The sequence below is a fragment of the Oreochromis aureus genome, linkage group 3, assembly GCF_013358895.1.
Source record: "Oreochromis aureus strain Israel breed Guangdong linkage group 3, ZZ_aureus, whole genome shotgun sequence".
In the NCBI taxonomy this organism is placed as follows: Eukaryota; Metazoa; Chordata; class Actinopteri; order Cichliformes; family Cichlidae; genus Oreochromis; species Oreochromis aureus.
The window spans coordinates 32,571,121-32,596,833 of NC_052944.1; the positions used below are offsets into that span (position 1 = coordinate 32,571,121).

The 25,713-nt window shown below is 39.0% G+C and overlaps 1 protein-coding gene across 2 annotated transcripts; it reads right to left on the minus strand.

The window, feature by feature from the left end:
- On the minus strand, positions 1-25,411 carry casq1b (calsequestrin 1b). 2 transcript variants are annotated; one of them, XM_031734147.2, is made up of 12 exons: positions 25,015-25,411; positions 6,020-6,052; positions 4,169-4,262; positions 3,643-3,743; positions 3,319-3,430; positions 3,131-3,204; positions 2,797-2,927; positions 2,252-2,297; positions 2,061-2,115; positions 1,630-1,730; positions 1,389-1,463; positions 1-684 (listed from the first exon to the last, which is right to left on the minus strand). In XM_031734147.2, the coding sequence occupies exons 1-12, from the start codon at positions 25,249-25,251 to the stop codon at positions 469-471; spliced, it is 1,275 nt and encodes a 424-aa protein (XP_031590007.1). In that variant the 5' UTR covers positions 25,252-25,411; the 3' UTR covers positions 1-468. The 2 variants fall into 2 exon arrangements, with proteins under 2 accessions (XP_031590007.1, XP_031590008.1); XM_031734148.2 differs by lacking the exon at positions 6,020-6,052.
- Positions 25,412-25,713: the final 302 nt, after the last annotated feature.

The following is a 25,713-nucleotide window of genomic DNA, read 5'->3' on the forward strand; positions in this document are numbered from 1 at the left end:
GACTGTCAAGTATCTTTACCTTTATTTTCTTTAAAAACTTTATAAGAAAGTGTTTCTTGTCCTCAAGTAGAAAACATGTCATTAGAAACAGGCTTACAGTATACTAGAGAAAATGAGAAATGGGTGAACCACAGTCTATAACAGTCTATAACCACAGTCTATAACATTAAGTTATACTCACATTCACTGTGAACAGTTTGAGTCATTACCATTTTATGCAGTCAAAGGGCATACAGTAAATACTGTAACATTTTAATCTGCAACCTGTTCATCAGCAAAGACCGTAATCTCTGAAAATCTCCTTTTCTATCTGACATCATAAAGTGCCCCATAAGGTCATAACATTTGTCCCCAGTAGGAAACCTGTGGGGGGGGATTCCCCACATGATGTTAGAAAAAACTGGTACTACATTTGTGTTCTGCCATTAGAGGCTTAATCATAGTGAAATTAAACATAGTAGAAAACATTTATTCGTCATCGTCGTCATCGTCATCATCATCATCGTCGTCGTCATCATCATCATCATCATCGTCATCATCGTCGTCATCATCATCATCATCATCGTCATCGTCATCATTATCTGGATCAATCTTTCCAGACAGAACATCCTCGATCCACTTTTCGAGCTCATCAGCTGTTGGCATGTCATCGTCATCATCCATTTCCATCCACACGCTGTCAGCCTGCCGGGGGCAGACATTTATACATTCAAAAGAAAAAATCACATTTATGCACATGGCGGACTGATTTCCTTTATAACAGTTATGTGTTAATGGCATGTGCTCGCCTCACACATTAGACAATAAAGGAACCACAAAGTCTCCCCTTTCTTTCATATAGATTGCCTTCAGGGTTGATTTGACTACTTGTTAACAGTTGCTGGATGGGCAAGTTTCCCTCTCCTTTAACTTGTTACTTGGTCTCCTCTACTACCCTCAACCCTATTTGGTCATTAGCAAGTGCCAGGAAGGGAATCAAAATGGCAAATTTCGAAACCATGCAACTAAACAAAGAGCTCACTATTAAGCTCCATTAAGAACCTGATTCATGTAAGGCCTCGTCAGGACTGTTGTATTTGTGTCACATTTGATACATTTTTGTTAGACAATAACAATTATAGTTACTTTAAGAAAAGTTACAGTCAAAGTGCTTTAATCTTTCAGAGACTGTTTGGCAATGGCAACAACAAATAGACCATGGTGATGAGCATTGTTAAACAATTAGAAATGAGCCTGGATGGATGGATGGATGGATGGATGGATGGATGGATGGGTAGTTACACATGAATTTTAGGGTTTTTCCCTCTTTTGATTATCAAAGCATGAGGTAATGACCATTTGATTATCTCATGCCTGTTTTTTTATGGGTTAGCGGAAAGTTTGCTTACATCCTCAACATCAACTACACCAATCTGAGGAGAAGAGAGGTCAATGCGGAAGGTTTTTTCCCAGTATGGAACCAGCTGAAACGAGAAACAGACAAAAGGAAAAGAAAAGAAAGCATTAGATGGAGACAGGTTTTTTTTTTTAAATCATTAGGGTAATTTTTATCCTGTAAGTAGATTACATCAAGAACACAAATAATTTCCAATGTAGTAGATATGCACTTTAACTGAGAAAAATTCATACCAGAGGGAAATTATCAGGATCAATCCAGATGATGCTGAGGTTAGGGTTATCAGTGTTATCACGTGCCACTTCTTTGAGAATTTCCAGGAATTCAAAGCCATCTAGAGATGAAGAAAGGTCAGCTATTGTACCAGTAATACTGAATTATGAGGTTCATATATGAACTTCGCACTGATTTAATTCATGAGCCATTTCCTCCCATCCACCCTGTGATGGTGTGTTGGATAAGAACTGAGAAAAGGTGCTCTGGAGTCTGAACAGAGCTCTGCCAGCTGCACCCACTAACCCATGCCCTTATCCCAGGTTTCCACCTTTTAGCCAAAGCCCTAGCCTCTTCTTTCCTATCACTGGCCCAGCTCTTTTACAACCTCTGCATTAGTGTGTCCACATCAGTTCACCTGTTTAGTTCTAACACTTAGGCAGAAAATCACCTGGGTCATCCTCCTCAGCAAAGGCAACAATGTGTTCTCCATCAATGTCATCCTCCTGTGAGTGCAAAAGAGGAGGTTAATGAAACCATTTCAAATATTTATGCTCTAAAATAACAACAAAAGTACCTCTGAATATGATAAATTTAATATTTTAAGTTTTATTAATCACAAAGCAATCTCAGATCTCTTACCCAGATCTCATACATGCTGTAAGGCTCAAGTTTCCTCAGAGTGGGCCTGAAACATAAAACAATCTTAAAGTTTATAAACACGAAACAGTTTTGTTTTGTTTTTTTTATTCCCAGTTTAATGTAAAAATAACAAGAATATTTTGTCATATATCACTTATATGGATAAGATGATGATGCATTAAAACATGACCAACATTATTGTAATTAAGTTATGGTTAACAACAGACATTTTCACAAGATCATGCATATTCTAGCACAAGAACTGCTTTAAAAGTTACTAGCAACAACAGTGCAGGGGTGGAGCGTAATAGGAGCTACCACTAGATGGAGCTGCTACATCAGTGTACAGCACGATGACAAAACTCCATTATACTACATATAAAACCACACACACACACATACACTTTACTGCTATAATAACATGTTTTTATTTAATTTAATTTTATTTTGTTTCTCTTGGTCCTCTCTGTGAAACCCGATTTAAAAACGTTGGAAACTCACAAACAGCCACATATATCCTTAAGCTCGTTATGTCAGTATCCCACCTATCATGCTGCTCAATGAATTCAACAATCTCAGACTGGATGTAGGGCTTTCCTGGAATAGGGACAGGTTCATCCATAAATGGCTCATAGAAATCAACCTCATTGATCTTCAGTTTCAGCTTCTTGGCAATCTGAAAGAAAAGAGAAATCAATGAACTATGATAGAAAAAAAGCATCAAAGCAGTGACTTTTAAATGTTTTAGGCACTCGATACAAAGTAAATCCATACTATAAAATATACGGTACCAAGCTCAGTGATATAACCTTAAAACTTGAAATTAAAATTGCTAAAATGTCTCAACATAATAGAAATACTCAATCAGGCAGTTTAAACCTTGGGGTCAAATGTGGCATAGAATTTGACGAAAGGGTGGAACTCCTCAGCAGCATCTTTATACTCAGTGAAATCTGCATGGTAAAAACAAAAGGAAAGAAAAAACATTTCCACATTTTAAAAAAAGCAGTATTAACTGCTTAGGGTTTTTTTGAAACTCAGCCTTTAAGTCTTAATTTTTTACATACGAGAAGATTTTTCACTCTTGAAGTAGCCGACAAGCCTGATGACCTCATCCATGTTGTGGAAACCCTTAAGCTCACGGTCGTTGCCAATGATCTCCACGGGATCTTCAATCACCTGACAAAACAACAATAAAATGACGGAACTGTAAGTTCAGTTTATTAACATCTTAAAGTTGGATAGAAATTAACACTTAAATTAATTTAGCAATCCTTTTTAAAGAAAATAGAACTGGAAAAATAAATTGACATTCATGTACAACAGGTGTATCGTAAAGTTAACCGCAGCTGAATTTAAACATCCTTAATGAATGACAAGAATTTACTTACATCATAAAGAAACTCAACCAAGGTGTCGGCAGCCAGCTCTCCATCATACTCAATAATCTCGTTATCGGCAAAGATGTAGATACTCTCCACTTCATCCAGACCTGGTGCAAGAAAAGTGTTTCATTATAATAATATTTAATTTCATAGATTTTTAAATCACATTTATTTTTGCCCTGGTGCAGCAATACTGTCAGTTATTAAATAGTGCAATAATGTGTACCATGTTTTAGGTACACAAAAACTTTTTATTAACAAAAGAAAGAATCAACTGGAAATATCTGTTTTATCTTTTTTTCTACTCTAAAATATATCATATATCATTGATTAAAACTGATATACTATAAGCAAAATAGTATGACATACAATACAATACAGTAGCAAACTGATGAGAGTTTGATGAGAGCATTTTTTTTTTGCACATTAAGTGACAGCATAAAGAAAGGCTGTGAGACAAGTGGTGGGATGTGATAGATTTGCATTGATCCAAAGACCCTTGTTTTTCCAGCAATGTTTCTGTCATGCTCACCAAGCTTCTTGGCAACAGTTGCATCATTCTTTTCATCCACCAAGCCAAACCCAATGTCCTCATCATCAAAATCATCCAGAACTTGGGCTGCAAGCTATATAAAGGGATAAAGACAGAAAGAAATGAGTTGAGCATGTGGAGGGGGATGGAAAAGAGGCAAATGAAGTGAATGTTGTATCTACTGTCATACCTAGGTTGATTATGCCTCAGACTGATATTTGTGATTCACTGCTCTGACAATGGTGGGCATTTTTTAATCCCTGAACACCATTGAAAACAGATTTTTGATTTCATTTACACAAGTAAACCCTTGGCATTTCATCTCATTTTCAAGGCTTAAAGGCCAAAGCTTTGGATTGCTGCCTTGCACTTTCTCAATCTCAGTGAAACCAAAGCCAACAATTGACAGCCCTTGTAGCTGGCAAGAGAAGAGGAAAGACAGCAGGCTTTCCACAAGAACAAGAGAGGCAGAACTTAAGCCAACTACGTCAAGGATAAGAGACGTCGCAACAGGTGTGGTTGGAAATAAGAGAAGCTCGTATTTAGTGAACGCATACATGCACATACATATTTAAACAAACTGTAAACATACAGCTTATTCTTTCTCTTCACACAAGTTCAGAAACCATTTCAAACATATACATTTTTCCATTTGTACTCACTTCTTATTTTGTATTACATACATACCTAACATGATGACCGCCAGTTTAAATATAAAGTTGCACTATGAAGTGAGTCAAAAGCATAATACAGCAGCCTGCAAAGCAGCATTGCAAAATGGGTAGCATTCATAAGTGACAAAATGCTCCAAAGCACCAGCAGTAAGAGCCGTACACTGTGGAAAGCATCTCCTACTTCACTTTAGAGACAATCTTTAATGCCATCCATTCTTTTGGTTTCCCAAGTTCAGACTGAGTAGCTTATGTCTGAGTTGTCTTTTTTTTTCAAGGCTAACTTCTCCCAAATCAGTAAAAACAAAAACACGTGCGCACTCTTTCTTAGTCTATCGATGCTAAGCGTTTTCAAAGTAGCTTCCAAAAGTTGGATTAGCCCAGAACAGAACCTCCATAGCACTGCATTATGTTTTTGCCACTTTATTTTACACAATTCATACTGAGAGGATATTGTTATAAATATTGAAGAAAAGCAGCATGGTTAGCTTTAGCTATATTAGCTTTAGCAGTTTTCTAGGCATTAAGCTAGGCTAAACTAGCGACCTGCTAGCAAAACATGATACAATTTGTACTGGCCTTTATCTATTTAAAAGTAATTATCATCTTGAAATGCTTTTTTTTCTTTAAGAAATAAATTTCTTTGACTTATTCTCCACCAATGAACAATGGAAGAAAATAAAATGTGATTTGTGTTAAATAAAGCCTCACCTGCACGCCTCACTGTTAGCTGTTTTCTAACTAATTTGAAGTATAGCTCATTTGATTGAATTTTAAAGTGTTTTCACAAACTAAATACTATAAAGAGTTGTATAAAAAATTAAACAACATGATTTTTTTTAATGATTTGGGTGAAGTAGTCGCTTGTTGCCGATGGTTGCATTGCTGTATGGATAAATAGGAAGGAGGATGGATGGACATGTTAGAGTTTAATTAACAGATCAAGCTTTTTCAAAGAGTATACACTTACTTTTCAGAAACGTGAAGTTAAACTTGCACAGCCCAAGCTGCTGCTGCTGCTGCTGGACTTTTTTTGGTCTGTGGTGCATGTTGTAACGTCACATGATCAGTCAACGAGTAGAAGAATTGGAACAATCAGCAGATACTTCAGCAGCAAAGAAATCCTTATTTTACAGCCCAGCTTTGAAACACTTGACACAAGAGGCAGACCTTAACATACCTGATAGATAAATGCTGCTTGACTTGTGATCAACTGCAAGAAGAAGTAATGCTTTAGGGGAGTGCACAGTGTCTTGGTTTACAGCAAATTGGAAAGGCCCTCACTGCAGACAGACAGCTTACACTGAGATTATACAAAGGACTATCATGACCTAAGGACTTCATGCACAAATGTACTCCAAGTACTGAAATACTGATCCTGCAAATTAAAAAAAAAATAACTAAATGGAACTACTACATTCAATTATTGAATTTTTTTTATTCCATTCCAAGTGGCAACCTCTGGAGTCCAAAAGTGCATGAAACTGCAGTTCCTCAAGGTAACTACACACTCTACCTTCCATTCCAGATATACACTATATGGACAAAAGTACTTGTCCTCCTACACATTACACCTACAGGAGATGCTCAGCCATGGAAATCTATGCCATGACAGTGCATGCCACAATGTTAATGCCAGAGGAGGTTTGCAACTCTGCAGTTATATGAATCAGCAGAGTGTTGGTAACTTTTAGATACTATGCACTTCAGCACTCTGTGACCCTGCTTTGTAACTTCCTTACAGCTTCCACTCTGCAATAAAACAGCTTATAGTTGACTGTGGAATATCTAAGAGGGAAGACATTTTAAGAACTGATTTCTTGTATATCCTGCTTTTGTCTATTACAGTCGATTACTTCTGGTTCCAAAAATGCCAACATGCCAAACTTGTTGCTTGAAAATAATAAGTCACAAATTAGTGGTGACGTCTGAGGTTTTTTTTATTTGAGAAACTTCTGTTTGAGGATAATAAGATTTTACATTTTACTTTTTTTATATTCAGATATGGAGTTTTATAAGGCAATCTGAATTAAAGTAGCTTTTACAAACAACGGCGTCAGAAGTTATTTATCACAAGAGGCCCTGAAGTATACAGGGAGTGCAGAATTATTAGGCAAGTTGTATTTTTGAGGAATAATTTTACTATTGAACAACAACCATGTTCTCAATGAACCCAAAAAACTCATTAATATCAAAGCTGAATGTTTTTGGAAGTAGTTTTAGTTTGTTTTTAGTTTTAGCTATTTTAGGGGATATCTGTGTGTGCAGGTGACTATTACTGTGCATAATTATTAGGCAACTTAACAAAAACAAATATATACCCATTTCAATTATTTATTTTACCAGTGAAACCAATATAACATCTCCACATTCACAAATATACATTTCTGACATTCAAAAACAAAACAAAAACAAATCAGCGACCAATATAGCCACCTTTCTTTGCAAGGACACTCAAAAGCCTGCCATCCATGGATTCTGTCAGTGTTTTGATCTGTTCACCATCAACATTATGCAGCAGCAACCACAGCCTCCCAGACACTGTTCAGAGAGGTGTACTGTTTTCCCTCCTTGTAAATCTCACATTTGATGATGGACCACAGGTTCTCAATGGGGTTCAGATCAGGTGAACAAGGAGGCCATGTCATTAGTTTTTTTCTTCTTTATACCCTTTCTTGCCAGCCACGCTGTGGAGTACTTGGACGCGTGTGATGGAGCATTGTCCTGCATGAAAATCATGTTTTTCTTGAAGGATGCAGACTTCTTCCTGTACCACTGCTTGAAGAAGGTGTCTTCCAGAAACTGGCAGTAGGACTGGGAGTTGAGCTTGACTCCATCCTCAACCCGAAAAGGCCCCACAAGCTCATCTTTGATGATACCAGCCCAAACCAGTACTCCACCTCCACCTTGCTGGCGTCTGAGTCGGACTGGAGCTCTCTGCCCTTTACCAATCCAGCCACGGGCCCATCCATCTGGCCCATCAAGACTCACTCTCATTTCATCAGTCCATAAAACCTTAGAAAAATCAGTCTTGAGATATTTCTTGGCCCAGTCTTGACGTTTCAGCTTGTGTGTCTTGTTCAGTGGTGGTCGTCTTTCAGCCTTTCTTACCTTGGCCATGTCTCTGAGTATTGCACACCTTGTGCTTTTGGGCACTCCAGTGATGTTGCAGCTCTGAAATATGGCCAAACTGGTGGCAAGTGGCATCTTGGCAGCTGCACACTTGACTTTTCTCAGTTCATGGGCAGTTATTTTGCGCCTTGGTTTGTCCACACACTTCTTGCGACCCTGTTGACTATTTTGAATGAAACGCTTGATTGTTCGATGATCACGCTTCAGAAGCTTTGCAATTTTAAGACTGCTGCATCCCTCTGCAAGATATCTCACTATTTTTGACTTTTCTGAGCCTGTCAAGTCCTTCTTTTGACCCATTTTGCCAAAGGAAAGGAAGTTGCCTAATAATTATGCACACCTGATATAGGGTGTTGATGTCATTAGACCACACCCTTCTCATTACAGAGATGCACATCACCTAATATGCTTAATTGGTAGTAGGCTTTCGAGCCTATACAGCTTGGAGTAAGACAACATGCATGAAGAGGATGATGTGGACAAAATACTCATTTGCCTAATAATTCTGCACTCCCTGTAATAGATTATATTCTGGGTGCTTGCTGTGGGGAGAGAAGGCAGGTAGAGATGATAAATAGAAGAAGCTGATGAATAGAGGATGATGCACAAAAATTAAAGATTTACATGAACCGTGTCCAATCATGCTGACCAGCTTTGTCCTCAGGGTCTCATTTCTTTTCTAATGTCAAGATCACCCCTTTTCCATCTTGAGATATATATGTATTTTTTTATATATCTCACCTCACTTCACCCCTACTTATCTGTTCCCTTGCTATCACCCAACCCATGCAGAAATCTGAGTGCGCGGAGCCAAGTTAGAGGTCAGCAGCGTAATTACTTGGCTCCAGCTGCTAATGCCCAGTCACAGTCGGCTTGTCACGTGATCCCGATGAGGGCAGAGCACCAAGGTGAGTTGTCAAAAACATGCTCTGGCTCCCTGCTGCGCTTGGCTGTGGCATCAAATGCTGAGAAATGATTGAGAGCATAGACTGTACAGTGCAGTAGGGGATCACATTTCCTCCAATATACAACTGTCCACTGCCTACTATGATGATGCTAGCAGGTTAGCCTGCAAGCATCATCGGTGTGAGTGGAAGATGTTTGTACAACTGAGCAACCCTTGTAAAATTGCATCAGTTGTACATAATGCAAAACTCAGCTGCACAAATTTAGCATCAAAGCTTATATAGGCATTCATGAAATTATTTCCTATTTCACAAGAAATTTGTAATTAGTCATTTGTGTCAAAAGCAGCCAATGGTGGTTTGGGCATCTGGCTAGGATCCCTTTGGAGGGTTTCCAGAAATGCCCAGTTGGAAGCGGACACTGGAGCAGACGCAGAACTCGCCGGAGAGATACATATCTCATCTGACCTCAGCATCCCCCACCAGGAGGAACTGGAAAATTTTGCTGACATCTAGAATACCCCACTTGGCTTGCTGCCACACTCAACTTCAGATAAGGAAAAGATGAATGGGTGGACACAACACTAAAAAGTTTTACAAAGTCTTACCTAACAAAAGTGTAAAGTTTATCCAATTTTACCCAACGCAGGACTACGTTCATAACACAGGGCTTTCCAGACACTTCACATATATCGCTAAAACAATTCAAGACACAAATGAAAAGAATATAGTTATATTAATATGAATGCCTTCCATCAATACACCAACACCATATGCACAGCATCTATCGAGACAAACATCCATTCTTTCAGTTATTTCCATTTTTACTTATTTTTCTAAGTTTCTCTACAATAAGTTTCAATGTAGGTTCTTCAAAATGATAGTGGTAAAAGTATATTAACAGTAACCCACCCAATAAATCAGAATCACACATCTTCACCTACTAATAGCTAGGTGAAGTTATGTCCTCTATTATCTGATCCTTGTAAGATCTTTACTTAAAATAAAAAGTGTGTTGAGACTGAATTGATTTATTATAGTTTTGAGAGGTTGATGCAAAACAGTTTAGTGTCAGATTTATATCCTTTCACCTTGTTTAAACAAAGTATTTAGCAAGCATCATGTTCTCTGAAAACTGAGTCTTTCTTGAGATCTTTTATTATGTCCACCTTTATATTTCAAGAGAAAAACAAGGTGTTGTTTGTCATGTTGAAAGTCTGTCATGCATAACCGACTGACTTCAGTAAAAAAGCTTTGAGCTTAAGTTTCAGTGTTACAATGCCAGCATGTCCTGTGGGTTTGTTCTGGGTATGTAAACCATATGTTATGTCATGGTTCTGGGCCATTTTGACCCAGCATTTTGAGTTTCCTATGTTTTGATATGATTCTGTATTATGGGTTATGTTCTGATTCTTTTGTTGTGCTGTGTTGATTATTATTATCGTGTGTTTTGGTTTCTGCTTTGTCTTTCAGCCCCTCCTCTGTTCTGTCCCTGGTCCCAGTGTCTGTGTGAGTCTGTGGCCGTTTATCAATGCCCAAGTACGCCAGTACGTACTCGCCGAGAACGCACGGGAGTACGTACCCGCCGAGAACGCGAGCACGGACTCGTGGGCCGTTTCTCAATTCTCAAGTACGCGAGCACGGACTCGTGATTTGTACAGTCGGAACACCAGCGTACGTGATGATGTCACAGGTCCGGAGTTTTTACTGCCGTCCCCTCCTAATTTAACTGTGAGTAACATGTTATGCAGCTTAACTTTAATCACAGCCAAACCGATTTACTCAGGAACAAATAAAACACTGAAATAAACCAAACATTAACATTTAGAAGTGATCTAAGTGACTTATATATCATTTTTAACCTCAGTAGTGAAACCTCTATTAATAAAAATAGTGTACATATACATACGTGTACATACCTTAATAAAAACAAGCAGGTGAGATGTTAGAACGCTTTTATTTCTATTCTAGTGGACATCAATACTATAGACAGCTGCTGGGGTTTCTTTAACCTGAGTAGTGAGAGGACCGCGAGCGGGGGGGGGGGACGATGTGCCGGGAGTCCGCTGTTGAGTTTTGGACGAAATGCATTCTGGGATATATAGCTGTCCCAAGTCTACACCGATGCATGCTCGATAAAATGGGCGGCTCGAGAACACATCCGGGACTTTTTCGCGTTCTCGGCGTGATGCGTGCCAATTGGAACAGTACTTGGTCTCCGACTGATGACGTATCACGAGTACACGAGAACGCAAGTACGCACAAGTACGCATATTGATAAACGCCCTGTGTCTGTGTCTGTAAGTTCAGTCATTGTACTTCCTGTTTTACTTTGGTAGTCTTCAGTCTGTGTGCGTCAGGTTCTGTTTTGCTGTACTCCGTCTCGTTGTTGTGTCAGCCGTGTCTCCCAGGTGTTTGCTCTTTGCCCTGTTCCCCTTCTGTATTTAGTGTTTGCGTCTGCTCCTGCTCGTCGTCGCGTTGTACCCTCAAACTCGCCTGTGTGTTCCGTTTAAAGTTCAGCTCCTAGTATCTCCAATTAACGTTGTCTGTTCTGAGTTGTTTCAGTCTTTAAGTTTACTTTTGCCTCCGTAAGTCCTGCACTCTGGTCCTTCATCCTGCCTGCCTGCACACAGCCATGACATGTTATCAGTAACACATTCGACATCATATACCCAGCATTCTTCTTCAGCCATAACTCAACCATAAATGTCATTCCCTCCTCCAGTGAAAGTTCATGAAAAGAGCTGACCTAGTTGCTGTTTCCCTCTCTATCGTTGGTTTAGCTATGACTGAGACATTTTTGCTTTGCACCAGTGCATTTCTGGTCTATTCCTTAAGTGAACACATGAGCAGTTGATGAATCATACGTGTGTGTGTGTGTGTGTGTGTGTGTGTGTGTGTGTGTGTGTGTGTGTGTGTGTGTGTGTGTGTGTGCGTCACATTATGATGTAAGTCACTCAGTGAAAACCTAAGGGACACAAACCCAATCTCAGCCTGTAGTAGATTTGCTGTTAGCTTTGTCACTACTCCTTTAAAAAACATTAATATTTGTTCCTTAAGCTCAATTTTTTAGTGAATACATTGTTATATTTATGCACATTTTCTCACAGGGTTTTGTGTTCCTCTCTGTTATATATGCTGAAGACACATAGTGGCTTTGTCATAAAAGATGCTGTTGTATGATAATGACATTTAGGTAAAATAAATAACATCAATTCTGACAATGCGACAATATTATTATTCTTAAAAAACGAAATAAGAAAATGATGGTAAAATCAACTGCATAGTATACTGCAAATCAGTCTGTAACATGCACAATAAAAAGGCAGAAAACTAATATTCTCCAGGCTCTGGACTGCAACTCCAAAACTGCTTAATCTTTAAAATGAAGAAACATTAAAAGCTTGTCACAGCAGGAATATTTCCCATTTTCCTGTAGAAGCTGGTGTCCTGGGATCTGTGCAAAATTAGAAGTTCAGCTGGCTTTCCTCCTCTCAGCCAGACAGTAAATTAGTAATGGCTGCTGTAACACATCAGGACGTTCTACACTAGACTGTTACATAACACTGCACCGGGGTGGTCATGAAAGATTCAGACACAACAGCACATAAAAAAACCCACTCTGACTTCCCACTAGCGAGCGTAACTGCACTGTTCACAAGGAGAGAGTCTGGGATTTTCCACAGAGATAAGACTTTCAAAGCTACTGTCTTTTCAAATGAATAATTTTAGTTAATACAATTTTAAACGATCTTATAGATTTCTATTTTAAGTTGATTCTATTTTTTACTTCAGCTCAGCGTGCTTTCTCAGGAGATCTGATGAAATGCATGGAAAGCTTTTGGAAACCTCAGAGGCACAGAAGCTGATTCCCTACAGCACACTGTGAGGACAGAAACGTCTGGGACCATCTGTGAATCTCCTGTATTTGTCAGGCCCACTGTGGAGAGTTAGACAAGAAAAAAGAAAAACTGCACATATGTTATTTTACTAAAGCCATTTAATAGATAAGAGGTGTGCCAGTGCAGCCATGAGAGTCTGTGCACACACGATTGCCTTCCAGTGAGACACATACTAGGAACAGTGATGTGTACTACTCAAAAATATATTTCACCAACTATAGCAAAAATGGAACACCTGCAACCATTTGCATAAATGATGGCTGTTTTCAATTTGACTAGTGCCGTAAACTATCCATTAGCAAGCATGCACATTTTATTTATTTATTCTTGCACAAGAAAAAAACAGGAAAGGAAAAACTGATTAAAGTTGATGCATTAACTGAGCATGCTGATTTACTGTCAGACCGTGATATATTGCTTGGAGACCTAATAAGAGCTTTTGTTAAAGTTATTGGCACATGTGTGTTTCCAGCAACTCACAATGCTCTGTTACCTTACAGTATACAGGAAGTTAGATTTGTCAGCATTTTTTTTTTACAGTGCACCATCTTTAAAATACCAGAAAAGCTGTTGCAGACTGTACACCAATAATTTAAAAAATGTCCTCTACTGTATAATATGAACTCCACAGCACTGTGCTTTCAGCTGTTTGGCTGACATTATAATGTCGTTTTAGTATTTCTGTTGCAACCCCCATAAACAACCATCTACCCAGGGTACAATCTGGACATGTCGCCAGTCAATCGCAGGGTAAACAGGACAACAATTCACACTTAAATCCACATCTATGGACAATTTTAGAATCTCCTATTAACCTAACCCCATGCATGTCTTTGGACTGTGGGAGGAAGCCTGAGTACCTGTAGAGAACCCACGCAGACACTGGAAGAACATGCTGTCCCCAGCCATTTTAACCCAGGCTACCTCCACCACACACAAACACCGAAAACCAAAACACACCCTAATCAAGGTCTTGAAAAATAACTACAATTATCTTTAAGTTTGATGATTTCAACTTAACTTAACCTGACTGGTCAGCAAGTAGTTGCTGGAGGTTACTGGCTATTGCCAAGTGATATTAGTAACAAACATGGTAAATGGACTGACTCTTATATAACACTTTTCTACTCTCCCGGAGCATTCAAATATCCCAAACTGTCCCAAAAAAGCTGTCTCAAAATTCTCCTTGTGATTGAATTAAGTGGATTTATGTGGTCCACAGTCTGCATGCAAGATGGTGACTTACCAAGTCAACCTTCAGTCCTTCAAAGCAGAAGATGTGCCTGATGCTGAAACCAAGACATTTTAAAAAGGCACAACATGTTTTCATTCACTACCACTTGGTGTTGGCAAGTTTGTGTCTTCCATACAAACTGCAGGTGAGAGCAGCAAAACTTTAGCAACCAAAGCAACTGCAAGTGAGATTCAGTGCCTCTTTGTGACCAATTTCACACTAGCGACTACAGAAACCTCCATCAACCACTCACACAGTTAGCAGGGGAATCCACATTTTCCCCATACAGGTCTCTCTTCCTGAATCCTGACAAATTATACATTTCCATAATTTCTGCAAAGAACTAAAAAATAAAACACTGTGTTGTACTGGAAAAATAACAATATCTAGCTGTAAATATGTTTTCTTCTATTTCTACAGTGCTAAATTTATGGTTGTATCTCTGCAGTAAACTGGAAGAAAACAATTTCATGCATGTGTTTTACTGTAAATCACAAGTGGTGAAAAACCGATGAGAAATTGCCTTAAAGCAAATTTGTTGTTGTACTAAAGTACTTCTGCACTTTGCTCTCTGTGCTGTCTTTATTCAGGTCCATCACTTTGTGGAATATAGATGTAAGCTGGGGTTTCAAAGTCACATAATTCATATTTAAATTTTTAATAGTGCACCTTGATCCCTCCCATTTCCCTAACATCCTTCTGCAATGAATAAATGATATGTAGACAGGCGCACATGCAAATAAAAGAGGTGTGGGTTAAAGAATGTTTAGAGGATGGAAAAGGCAAAAATGTGTGTGTGTGTGTGTGTGTGTGTGTGTGTGTGTGTGTGTGTGTGTTATGTTGAGGCAGAAAGAGAGGATAGCATGGTAATTTATAAATGATTGTACACATGGAAAAAGCAACTCATACATAAAACACTGCCCATGTCAGCGACTGGCAAGCTGTGTAGCATCGCACTTTGCAACATGGATGGATAAATGGATGGAAGCAGTTGATAAAGAATCAAGCATAGAAAAATACATCTGGTTGTGTTATCTCAAAATTGAATGCACTCCCATACCGTTTTTCTTTTATTATGACCAATTTTGAGCTATCTGGTAGAACAAGCAAATACCCAGAAACCCTGCCACACGACAAAAGTCAATAATAGCAGAATTTCATTAGGGAAAACTGAGTTTGTTGGCATGAGACATTGCTCTCCGTTGCAGCTGCACTTCATATCCAGGCCCATTGTGGCTGACAGCTGCTTGATGGAGCCCTATAGCGATGATAAACCTGTCAAGTGGTTTTACCAAACAATATTGCAGATGTGCAAATGTAATCTGGGGAGGCTGTTTATGAAAATACTCAGCGCTATTCATCTGCAGAGATGGGCATGGTGTTTCTGTGATTATATTCGGGAATATATTGTATAAAATCACATTAACTAGCTCGAATTTTTATGCCTCCGAAAGATTGAACAGATAATTTAACACCTGGTAGAGTTTCAGTGCGATCAACCCGAGAACAGTAGTTTATCATATTTACCTTTCATGAATAGACAAAAAACACAGTATCCAGGTATCATATTGTACCATATATCCTCGGGCCATATGCATTACTGACCACAGAGATGCATAGTCACACCTGGGATTATTGAGAAATGGTAGAAAAAGATAGAAAAACAGACATTGCATAAAAGCTTCATGCGTATATTACCACACAAGGCTGCAAAAACACAATTTCAACTCTTTCACTCCAACCAAATAAGGAGTTACACTCTTCTATTATTATAAACAGCAGGTGGGTTTTGACATGGATCAAACTGGAGCAGCCAGAATGCCAGTGTCGCTGGCAAACAAACATCTTCATCTATCAACACGGATGAGATGATGTCGCAGAATAACACCAAGGACAGTTCACGTATGCATAACTCCTGTTGTATCCAATGATATCACATCTGACAAATTAGTTCTTAATTTAGTATGTCTTTCACACTTTTAAGTGGGGGACCAGGGAAGAAGATAAGACAGGATTTAGCTCTCTCACAACTCAAAAGCTGTGTTACTCTATGTTACATTTTGGTAGGTGTGTTACTCGTCACTCTTTAGATTAAGAATTTCAGTTTACTTATTTGTCCCTATAATTTAGCCTTGAATTTGAAGAATGACTCAGATGCTGTCAGAATACCTTCAAGACTTGTGTGCATAGCAATTTATTTAAGCTGATGGACAGACACACCTTTTCCAGTAGTACCTCCTTGGATGGCTTGGTACCAGGTACTTTTTTAGTACCTACTTGGCCTCGAGTTCCAAGCAATCTGAGGCAATCCAAATATGTGACACCAACACTTCAAATGACTGCTTGCCACCGATTGGCCAGTCAATGCCGTCATTTGATGAGTCATCAAAGCACAGGGAGAAAGAGACGACAGCATGATTTTCTTTTACAAAAATCAAGGTTTCAAAAATCAAAGTCATTTTTGAAACCTGACAACGAAGGAAATGGCTGCACAAAAGCACTGTGGTCCTCAAGTCTGACAAAAAGCCATAGACTGAGCAGCAGGTAAATCACCTCGACATCCTCCATTGCTGTGTTGTGTCACATGCAAAAGACCGTTCAGCTGAACTGCAGTCAAGGTACTATAAGGGCTATAAGTACACCTTATGATTCAGTAACTCGTAGAATTACTTTTATCAGCAATAACTTGAAGTAATCATTTTTTGTATGACTTTGTCAGTCTCTTCCACTGTTGTGGATTAATTTTTGCCCACTCTTCTTTAAGATGCTGGTTCAGTTCACTGAGGTTTGTAGCCATTCATTGATGAACAGCTCTCACCACAGCATTTCAGTCAGGTTAAGGTTTGGGCTCTGATTGGATAATTGTACACTTTGATTCAAACAAACCTCTACTTTTATAGAGGTGCTCACACTTTCTGATGATCGCCCAATTAATTGTATTTGAATAGCAGCACCCGACTGCTACTTACTTTCTTAACTCCAATGGAAGCAGTGTACTTAGTTTTTCACAGCACTGCAATGCAAATTAGATTACAACTATTGTAACGCGCTCTGATAATCAAATAACATACTGTGGATGCTGGACATAGGAGTTAATATGGTCACTGATTTAGATGAGTGTATTTAACTCAATTTAACTGATAATTGTTACCCCTTATTTTGCTTTTTATTCAACAGCTGCAGCAACAGTTGGTATTTAAGTCTGGCCACTCAGATTAGTTGCATTTTTTAAACCCATGGCCCATAATTTTAAACAGTGTGGGCAACAAAAGCAAACTTCTGTTTCACTGTTGCTGAAATTTATTGCAGATTTCTAATTATGTACACAAAGAAATTCACATTATTATTCACAGATTCAAAACAAGACATAAAGGTACTGTCTTTTTGACTGCGTCATTTCAAAAGCTGGCATCCTGCACCCTGTTTTTGAGGATTTTTTCTGGGATTTCTGATTAACAAGAAATCAGCTGCTTCAAATTATAATTTATCAGTAGCTAAAGTTAAGGTGCATTAGTAGTGTACTATTAACCCAACCAACCAAGACCATTCAAATGTAAGCCTGATTTATATTTGGGGGAAGGCTTCAGCAGTCACTTTGAATAACAGTTACCACAGCGACAGCGTGACCTTTTCCCGGATCTCTCTGAGGATGGAAGAAGATTAGACAAGACAACTCAGAGGCCTCCTTCAAACGATTGAGACTTCCTGCACAATATTGGACAACGTGCCTTGTGTGCACCCATGTGACTTTTTTTTAGCTATTAATATAACAACTACTTATAACTTAATAATTCCATTCTCCCTGGAGAAACACAGAAGGAAATGAACAATACGTCTATTCACTCTTGCCCAGCACTGTATTATTCGGTTAATAAAAATAAGGCACTATATGTCTTATTTAATGCTGCTGTGAATATTTGTAAAATCCAGGAGGACAGTGTATTGTGTTTGTCAAGACATATAAAGATTGAGGTGATCTCCAAAGTCAGACAGTGTGATGCTGTTTGAACCATGACTCTGTTTGCACTTTTGTGGCAAATGTAACAGTTAAATTCAGTCTGGAAGTTGTGTATCAAATTGGCTGGGAGATAGACAGCTCCATATACACAGTTACATGCCAACTATGTGGATGGATGTTTATGACATGATTCAGTGGCTTTGGAAAAATCATGCATTTAGTTATTTTAAATGGTAACTTTAGCAGTTCATTTTGCTATACTTTAAATATAACTCAACTACAAGAAAAGGTGATGTGAAATAAACATGTCACAGCTTTTTGGTGACTGATTTGGTGACATCAGAGAAGAGTAAAACCCCCATTTTAAAGTGAGAACAACCAAAGTATTCAAACAATCATCTTGGAATACAAATATTAAACCCTGAAGCAGCAGAAGACCACACCTGGCGCCACCCCTGTCAGCTAAGAACAAGAAACTGAGGCTACAATTTGCATGAGCTCACCAAAATTTGACAACATAAGAAACTGGAAAAACGTTGCCCGGTCTGATACATTTTGATTTCTGCTGTAACATTTGCATGGCGTGATCAGAATTTGGTGTAAAAAAACACGAAGGATGGATCCATCCTGCTTTGTATCAATGGCCCAGGCTGCTTGCATCAGTGTAATGGGATGTGGGATACTTCCTTGGCACACTTTGTACCCCTTAGTACCAAATGAGCATTGCCTACCTGAGTATTATTACTGACCAGGCCCAAACCTTTATGGTAACAGTGTATGGTCTTCTGATGGCTGCTTACAGCAGGTTAATACACGATGTCACAAAGCTTAAATCATGCCAAACTGGTTTGTTGAAGATGACAATGAGTTCATTATACTCAAATGACCTCCACAATCATCAGATCTCAGTGTAGTCACACAGCTTGGCGAACTGGATCTTCCCATTATGGATGAGATTATAATGGGAGAACAAATCTACATTAACCATGTGATGCAATCAAGTCATTATGGACCAAAATCTATGAGCAATGTTTCCAGCATCTTGTTAAATCTATGCCACGAAGAATAAGACAATTCTGAAGGCAAGTGGGTCCAGGCCAGTATTAGTGAGGTTTAACTAATGAAATGGCTGGTGTAAGGCAGATTCAAGTAAAATCAGTCCCATCTCCACAGAGATCAAAAGAGAAACTCAAAAGTGAGGCAACTTCATTAAAAGTTCTTGTGAATGATGATGAAAACCTAAACACAACATGTCTATTTTTTATCGTGTTTTTATGAAGAAAATGCTTAGTTAGGCATGAGGACAGAATATGTAATAAAACTTTGCAAAATAGTCTCTAAAGCTTTAAAGCTTTTCCAGACATGTTCTTTGTAAACTGTTACTCACTGATTAAAAAAATAACAATTTAAGAAAAATGAATTCATTGATGTCACTGATTTCTGAAAATACTGAAATTCTGATGTTGAGATGGAGTAAACCAAGAAGGAAAGGAGTAATTTGATGTGGTTCCTGCTGTGTTCACGGTTTACTTTGTACAGTTTACTGGATGGTACAAAGGGTACCATGGCAACATTGTCTGCAAAACAGAGAGCGGGTGTGTTGCTCAAGAGTGTGGCAAGAAAAAGACTCCTGCAATCTGAGCCCGGTGGAGAGATTGGTGAGTATGAGCATTTACAGTACATAGCAAGCCAAAGATCAGAGTTCAAATCTGAAGATGGACGAAGAAAGAAAGCAGAAAAATAAATTATGATCAATTTTGGCAAAATTGCTTATGAATCTAAAGTTTTCATATTACAGATGCAATTATTTTAATGTGTTTAACCAGCGTAACATTGAGTCCTTACTCATTTTAATCACTGCTTTTGGCACTTAGATGTTAATTTTGCTTCTCATCCGTTAGCCTTTAATCATATCCTAATGACTTCTGCTTCGTAATATTTGTCATAATAATGTCTGTCATAATAATGAGATATATTTATAGCTGTTGGTGCTGCAGGTGGAGGTTGTATTTTAAGACCAGCACATCAGGTCTTTCAAGTCTAACCACTGCCATCTAAATTTGCTTCCACTCCATTAAACAGATTGTTGCTGTCACTTTGCAGCACTGTTGGACATGTGTGATTAAACTCCCACATATCGCATGGAACTAAATAAATGCATGGTGAGAGATAAATTTATACTCGGTTGTCTGGTGAAGCATGAAAACTTCTATCAAATTATCACTTTTTATTCTTCTGTCACCTCTTTATCAACATGTCATCAAGGAAAAAATGCACTTCCAGATTCTGCTGACATGCTAATTAACTGTAACAGTAAAGTAATAGATTCAGCAAGGACAATTCAGCATGTGCTACTCATTTATGTGTCAGCTTTTTTTTAGTTTAGTTTTTTAGGGGTTTTTTTTTTTGGGGGGTTGAGGGAAGTGTGCTCTTTTTATATAAATAATATATAATTAAGGGAATCTTATTTATTTAAAATGACTTAGGTAGCTGAAGCAGCAATGCCTCAGGTATTACGATATGGTGTCTTGAAAGCACCATATCGTGTTCTTGGCCAGTGTAAATTACTAATTTAGGTTTACTTATTGATTTCTGTTCACTCAGAATTGAAACACTATAATTTAATAAAACAATTTTTTGCATTTTCATAAACCCTAGCTTCTACAAGTAAAGGGTGTGATTTGATTCTGTGAGATTACAGACTAATGTAACAACAGCTGTGGTCAAAGGTGACATGTTGGACATGTTTTTGGAGTGACTAAGTCTTTGCAGCACACAGTGGAAAGTGCTGAGTTTGCTGGTGACGTATTTCACTAGTGCGCTCATCATTTACCAGAGTTTGTTTCCAGTGTGTAAATATCTTTTTGACTTGCTCTCTGGATTTGTGATGTGTCTGCATGTGTCTGTGTCTAGCCAGCATGATCTTCATATGATATTCCAACATATGTACAATTAATTGAGCTTCTTTACAAACACATGCAGTTATATGTCATTCACTGCATTCAAGTAATGCTAGGATGAGTATAAAAATCTCTGAAAACGACTACAGTGGCTTGCAAAAGTATTCGGCCCCCTTGAACTTTTCCACATTTTGTCACATTACAGCCACAAACATGAATCAATTTTATTGGAATTCCATGTGAAAGACCAATACAAAGTGGTGTACATGTGAGAAGTGGAACGAAAATCACACATGATTCCAAACAATTTTTACAAATAAATAACTGAAAAGTGAGGTGTGCGTAATTATTCAGCCCCACTTTGTATTGGTCTTTCACGTGGAATTCCAATAAAATTGATTCATGTTTGTGGCTGTAATGTGACAAAATGTGGAAAAGTTCAAGGGGGCCGAATACTTTTGCAAGCCACTGTAAGTTGTAATTGATACCAACTTCTAGTCCTCAAAGTGAAAATTCATGCTTCTCATTTGGTATTATTGTCTGAAATCTATGAAGTCTATGTGACCTGAAATAACACAGAATTGTTTTCACTTTACAAAGTCTGTGTGAAGTGATGGGCAGGTGGTCAGAGGCACAAGCATGCCCAACATTTGATCAAGGAACCAAAGTTTGACTCTTATCTGGGATTATTTTCAGTTATACTTTTACTTGCTGCTTTCATTCTACAGTGCACAGGTTACTTGTAATACTTCACCACTTGCAAAAAACACCTATAGAAAATTTTCTGAGTGCAGGTCTTTTCAATATATATAATCTGCTGGCACACCAACTGTGTCTGCAAGTCATAACTACATTTCTATTTCTATTAAAATAAAGGCCATGCATGAAAACCCTAAATAAAACATAATTATAGCTTGACATTTACTGAAATTATCAATAATCAATAATCAAGTCAATGTTAATAAACATTGTAATATATTTATATTCATTTTGTTGAAAAGCAAAAAGAAAGAAAGAAAGAAAGAAAGAAAGAAAGAAAGAAAGAAAGAAAGAAACTGATGAATAAATACATCCCATCATACGTGTCATTCCTTGCTTTTAAACAAAATTAATACAGATCTGAGCCCCTGAGCTCTCCACTTTAATAATTCATACTTTCAGATTCATAGGTAGTAATGACCAGCTATTTTAAGCATCCCCCTTGGAGCAGAAGGGGATGGTTCGTGATTGGTCACGACTGGCGGGAAGTCAGTAAGACAGTAACAGTCCAGCAGGGACATGCTCCACTAAGCATCTCTTTCTCCAGCCAAGAAGCAGCACTTGGCCCCGCAGATAGGAAATTGATCAGATCCAGTGACTTGGGTGTGTAAATGATGGTTTAAGACTTCAGCCTGTGTCCAAGAGGGCATGTAGTAATACAAAACAGAACAGTGTGTGTAAATGAGGGAGATGTAGTTGATGTGAAATATGGCCTTAAACTCTCACCAGGGCTTTAGCCTCTTGCTAAGCATGCAGCTCTGTCCCAGTCTATTTCCAGCGGTGACTTATGCAGTCTAGTGTAAGGTACACTGCGCTTCTGTAAGAAGACACTTCTGCTCTGACAAGCAAAAGGCTGCTATGGTGAATATACTGGCTGACAGCAGGACCCAGGTGCATCAGCTGTGGGCTGTCTAATAAAGAGTTGTTCATATTTATTCACCTAATAAAAGTCTTCAGAGCAGGCATACTCTCCCTCTTCCTTTGGCTGATTAGCAGTATCTCTGGAATAATCTATGAGTAAGTGCCTGCCTCAGAGGTGCTTAAAGGAGAAAAGGCTCATTTACTTCTGCTTTTGCGACATTCTGGCTTTGCCTATATTTGCTATTGCACTTAAATCACATGCCATACAGATAAATGAGCATGACATCATGTTATCCCATAATTGATGATGTTAGACTAAAGGCAATTTGTAATAGGTTATATTTGCACTGTATACAACATTTTAGGCTTAACATAGCTAGAGGTAACCTGTAATATGGTTAACCATAATATTTTCCCAGAGAGATTGTAGCACACTGTTGGTTTTAAAGAAACTGCACTGCAGAGGTTTGAATTGTATCTATGTGATTCCAGTGTGTGTATGAAAATGGGGAGGCTCCTCAGACATGAAAATTGCAAAGTTCCAGAGGGTGCTCTGCTGGGATGGATACTTTTTATATTGAACATGTGTCCCTGCGTACATTGTCATTGCTATGCAGATGATACCAAGCTTTATTTATCCATGAATCCAGATGATACAAGTCAACTATACAGGCATGTCTTAAAGACAAAGGCCGGGATGACCTTGTATGAAATTCATACAAAACTTATTGTTCTAAAAATAGCTTATTTTAGCTGCCCTATTATTCACTCAGAGGTCAAAGCAGTAGATCCACATATGTATTTTACACAATTGTGCTAGGATGTTATGTCCTTTGAAGTCTCAAACCAGGGAGCGGTCGCATGTTAGGTCAATGTGTTAACCACTACCCTATTGGCCACTGTGTAAACCCTATAAGATCAACAAGATTTATATTTTATGATAATAAATGAGCAGCACGGTGGCACGGTGGTTAGCACTGTTGCCGCACAGCAAGAAGGTCCTGAGTTCAATTCCACCATCAGGACGGGGTCTTTCTGTGTGGAGTTTGCATGTTCTCCCCGTGTTTGCGTGGGTTCCCTCCGGGTACTCCGGCTTCCTCCCACCGTCCAAAGACATGCAGTTTGAGGGGATAGGTTAATTGGATAATCCAAATTGTCACTAGGTGTGAATGTGAGCGTGAATGGTTGTCTGTCCCTGTGTGTTGGCCCTGCGACAGACTGGCGACCTGTCCAGGGTGTACCCCGCCTCTCGCCCTATGACAGCTGGGATAGGCTCCAGCGCCCCCCGCGACCCTGGAAAGGATAAGCGGAAGCGAATGGATGGATGGATAATAAATGAATAATATAAATTTCTTTCCAATTTCCATCCACTTCATGGTCATGTGTGGGCTTCCAACCTGTCACAGAGCTAACGCATAGAGACAAACTACTATACACCAATGAACCTAAACCAAAGCATGTCTTTGGACTATGGGAGGAAGCCACAGTATCCCGATGCATCCCTCACAGACACAGGAAGAACACGCAAACACCACCAGGTTGGATTCAAATCCAGGACCTTTCTGCTGTTGGGGTGACGGTGCTAAACACCACACCACTGTCCTGCCTCATTCCCATGTGGGAATTAAGAAATCTACAGAACAGCATGAGGCACAATGAAAAAATTATATATTTTGCGGTCATGACTATTCAGTATTCTTGAGACTTTAATGTCTAAATCTCATTGTTTTTTCACCAGATTTTTGTCACTGTTCTGCAGTTACTTTTGCAAAACTTATATTTTATGTATTTCTACAATGGTTAGCATGGTTGGTGTAGTTTTATAAAGACTGCAACATAATTTCACCTGAGTTTTACTTCAATAAGAATCCAAGTCTCTCCTGAATGATATAAGCAAGCAGCTACAGGGGTCAATTAAATCAAGTTCAACAAATAATGAACAGATAATCATCAGCATCAACCATACCTAAAGGTAGCTGGGTTAAATGAACAAGCTGCATGACACAATGAAATGTAAATATGCAACAAGTGTCCACATGGACAGGTTATCCTGCAAGGTCTTCACAAAGTTTCGGTTATTTCTGTGAGTTTATTGTATGAAGATACATAGTTCAAATTATGCTCAACACTGAAACTGGAATCATTGTATGATAATAGTCTAGACGTCCAGATAAGTACGCCCCTGTATCTTTTTCCTCCACGTGTTCCTGCCTCTCTAAAGCATTCATCCATGGGCAGCGATACCCGTGAGATGCCATAATTGAATGATCTATTAATCCTTCAACTTGGCCTCACAGAATAATCTGTTCTTTTTTGCCTTTCTTCTTAAATGTCAAATGGGTAATACCACTCATTAATAACCCTAAGTGTGAAAGCTGCGACTGCATCCAGGAACCCCCAGTGTGGTGCCAAATTGCCCATCTGAAACCTTTCCCTCACTCCCCTCACTCCCCTCCTCCCACCAAGCCCCTTCACACCCATGCACCACATATTCATTCAGTGTCATTATTTGGCAGAGACCCACCTCCAGGGCAAGCTCCTCTATCTGCAACTGCTTCATGGCACTGCGATTCCCATCCACATTTTTGTGGTAGTAAAGCACCATTACGTCATACTTCTTCATGATGGACTTGTAGTTCTTGGCACTGAGTTCATGGACACGGTCTTTGCCATCATACTCAGGGATCTCCAAGCCCTTCTCTCCCCAGGACAGGGTCCCCAAAGAGGCGAAGACCCCTAAAAACACCCAGCACCATTTCATGGTTATCGTCACCTGTTCGTTGCAAGAACTCCTCTTCTCAATGCCTGGTGATAGCGGGGTAGAAGGGCAACTAAAATACTCTTTAAGAAGTTAATGTTGTCCCTAACACAACTTAGTGTCTTCTTCTTGTCCCCGCAGGCTAGAGAAGAGCAGGCCTGACATTAACACCCTCCTTTTAAAATGGATTTGCACATGGTTTTGCTGATGTCACTAGCTAAAGAGGGTGGTACCATTTTGTGGGGCAGTAAAGGGGGCACAATACTGATCCTGCCCTTCCACAAGCCATTGGCTGCCCAAAATGTAGGAATGACAGTAGCGGGGTCAGTCAGGGTGGGCAGTGCTCAGGAAAATAGCAAATGGGTGGCAACATAGGAGGAGCCATGTTTAGGCTGTAGAGCCACCTGTTTGGAGCTAGGGCTATGAAAAGGGACAACAGTGTTGCTGGGTGTTTGGAGAGCTGCA

Coding starts and splice junctions, on each gene's coding strand:
- casq1b (XM_031734147.2), bottom strand. CDS start 25,251: ATGAAATGGTGCTGGGTGTTTTTAGGGGTCTTCGCCTCTTTGGGGACC. Junction 4,263..6,019: donor AAGCAGCATTTATCTATCAG/GTATGTTAAGGT, acceptor CCCTTTATATAG/CTTGCAGCCCAAGTTCTGGA. Junction 3,431..3,642: donor TGGTTGAGTTTCTTTATGAT/GTAAGTAAATTC, acceptor TTGTTTTGTCAG/GTGATTGAAGATCCCGTGGA.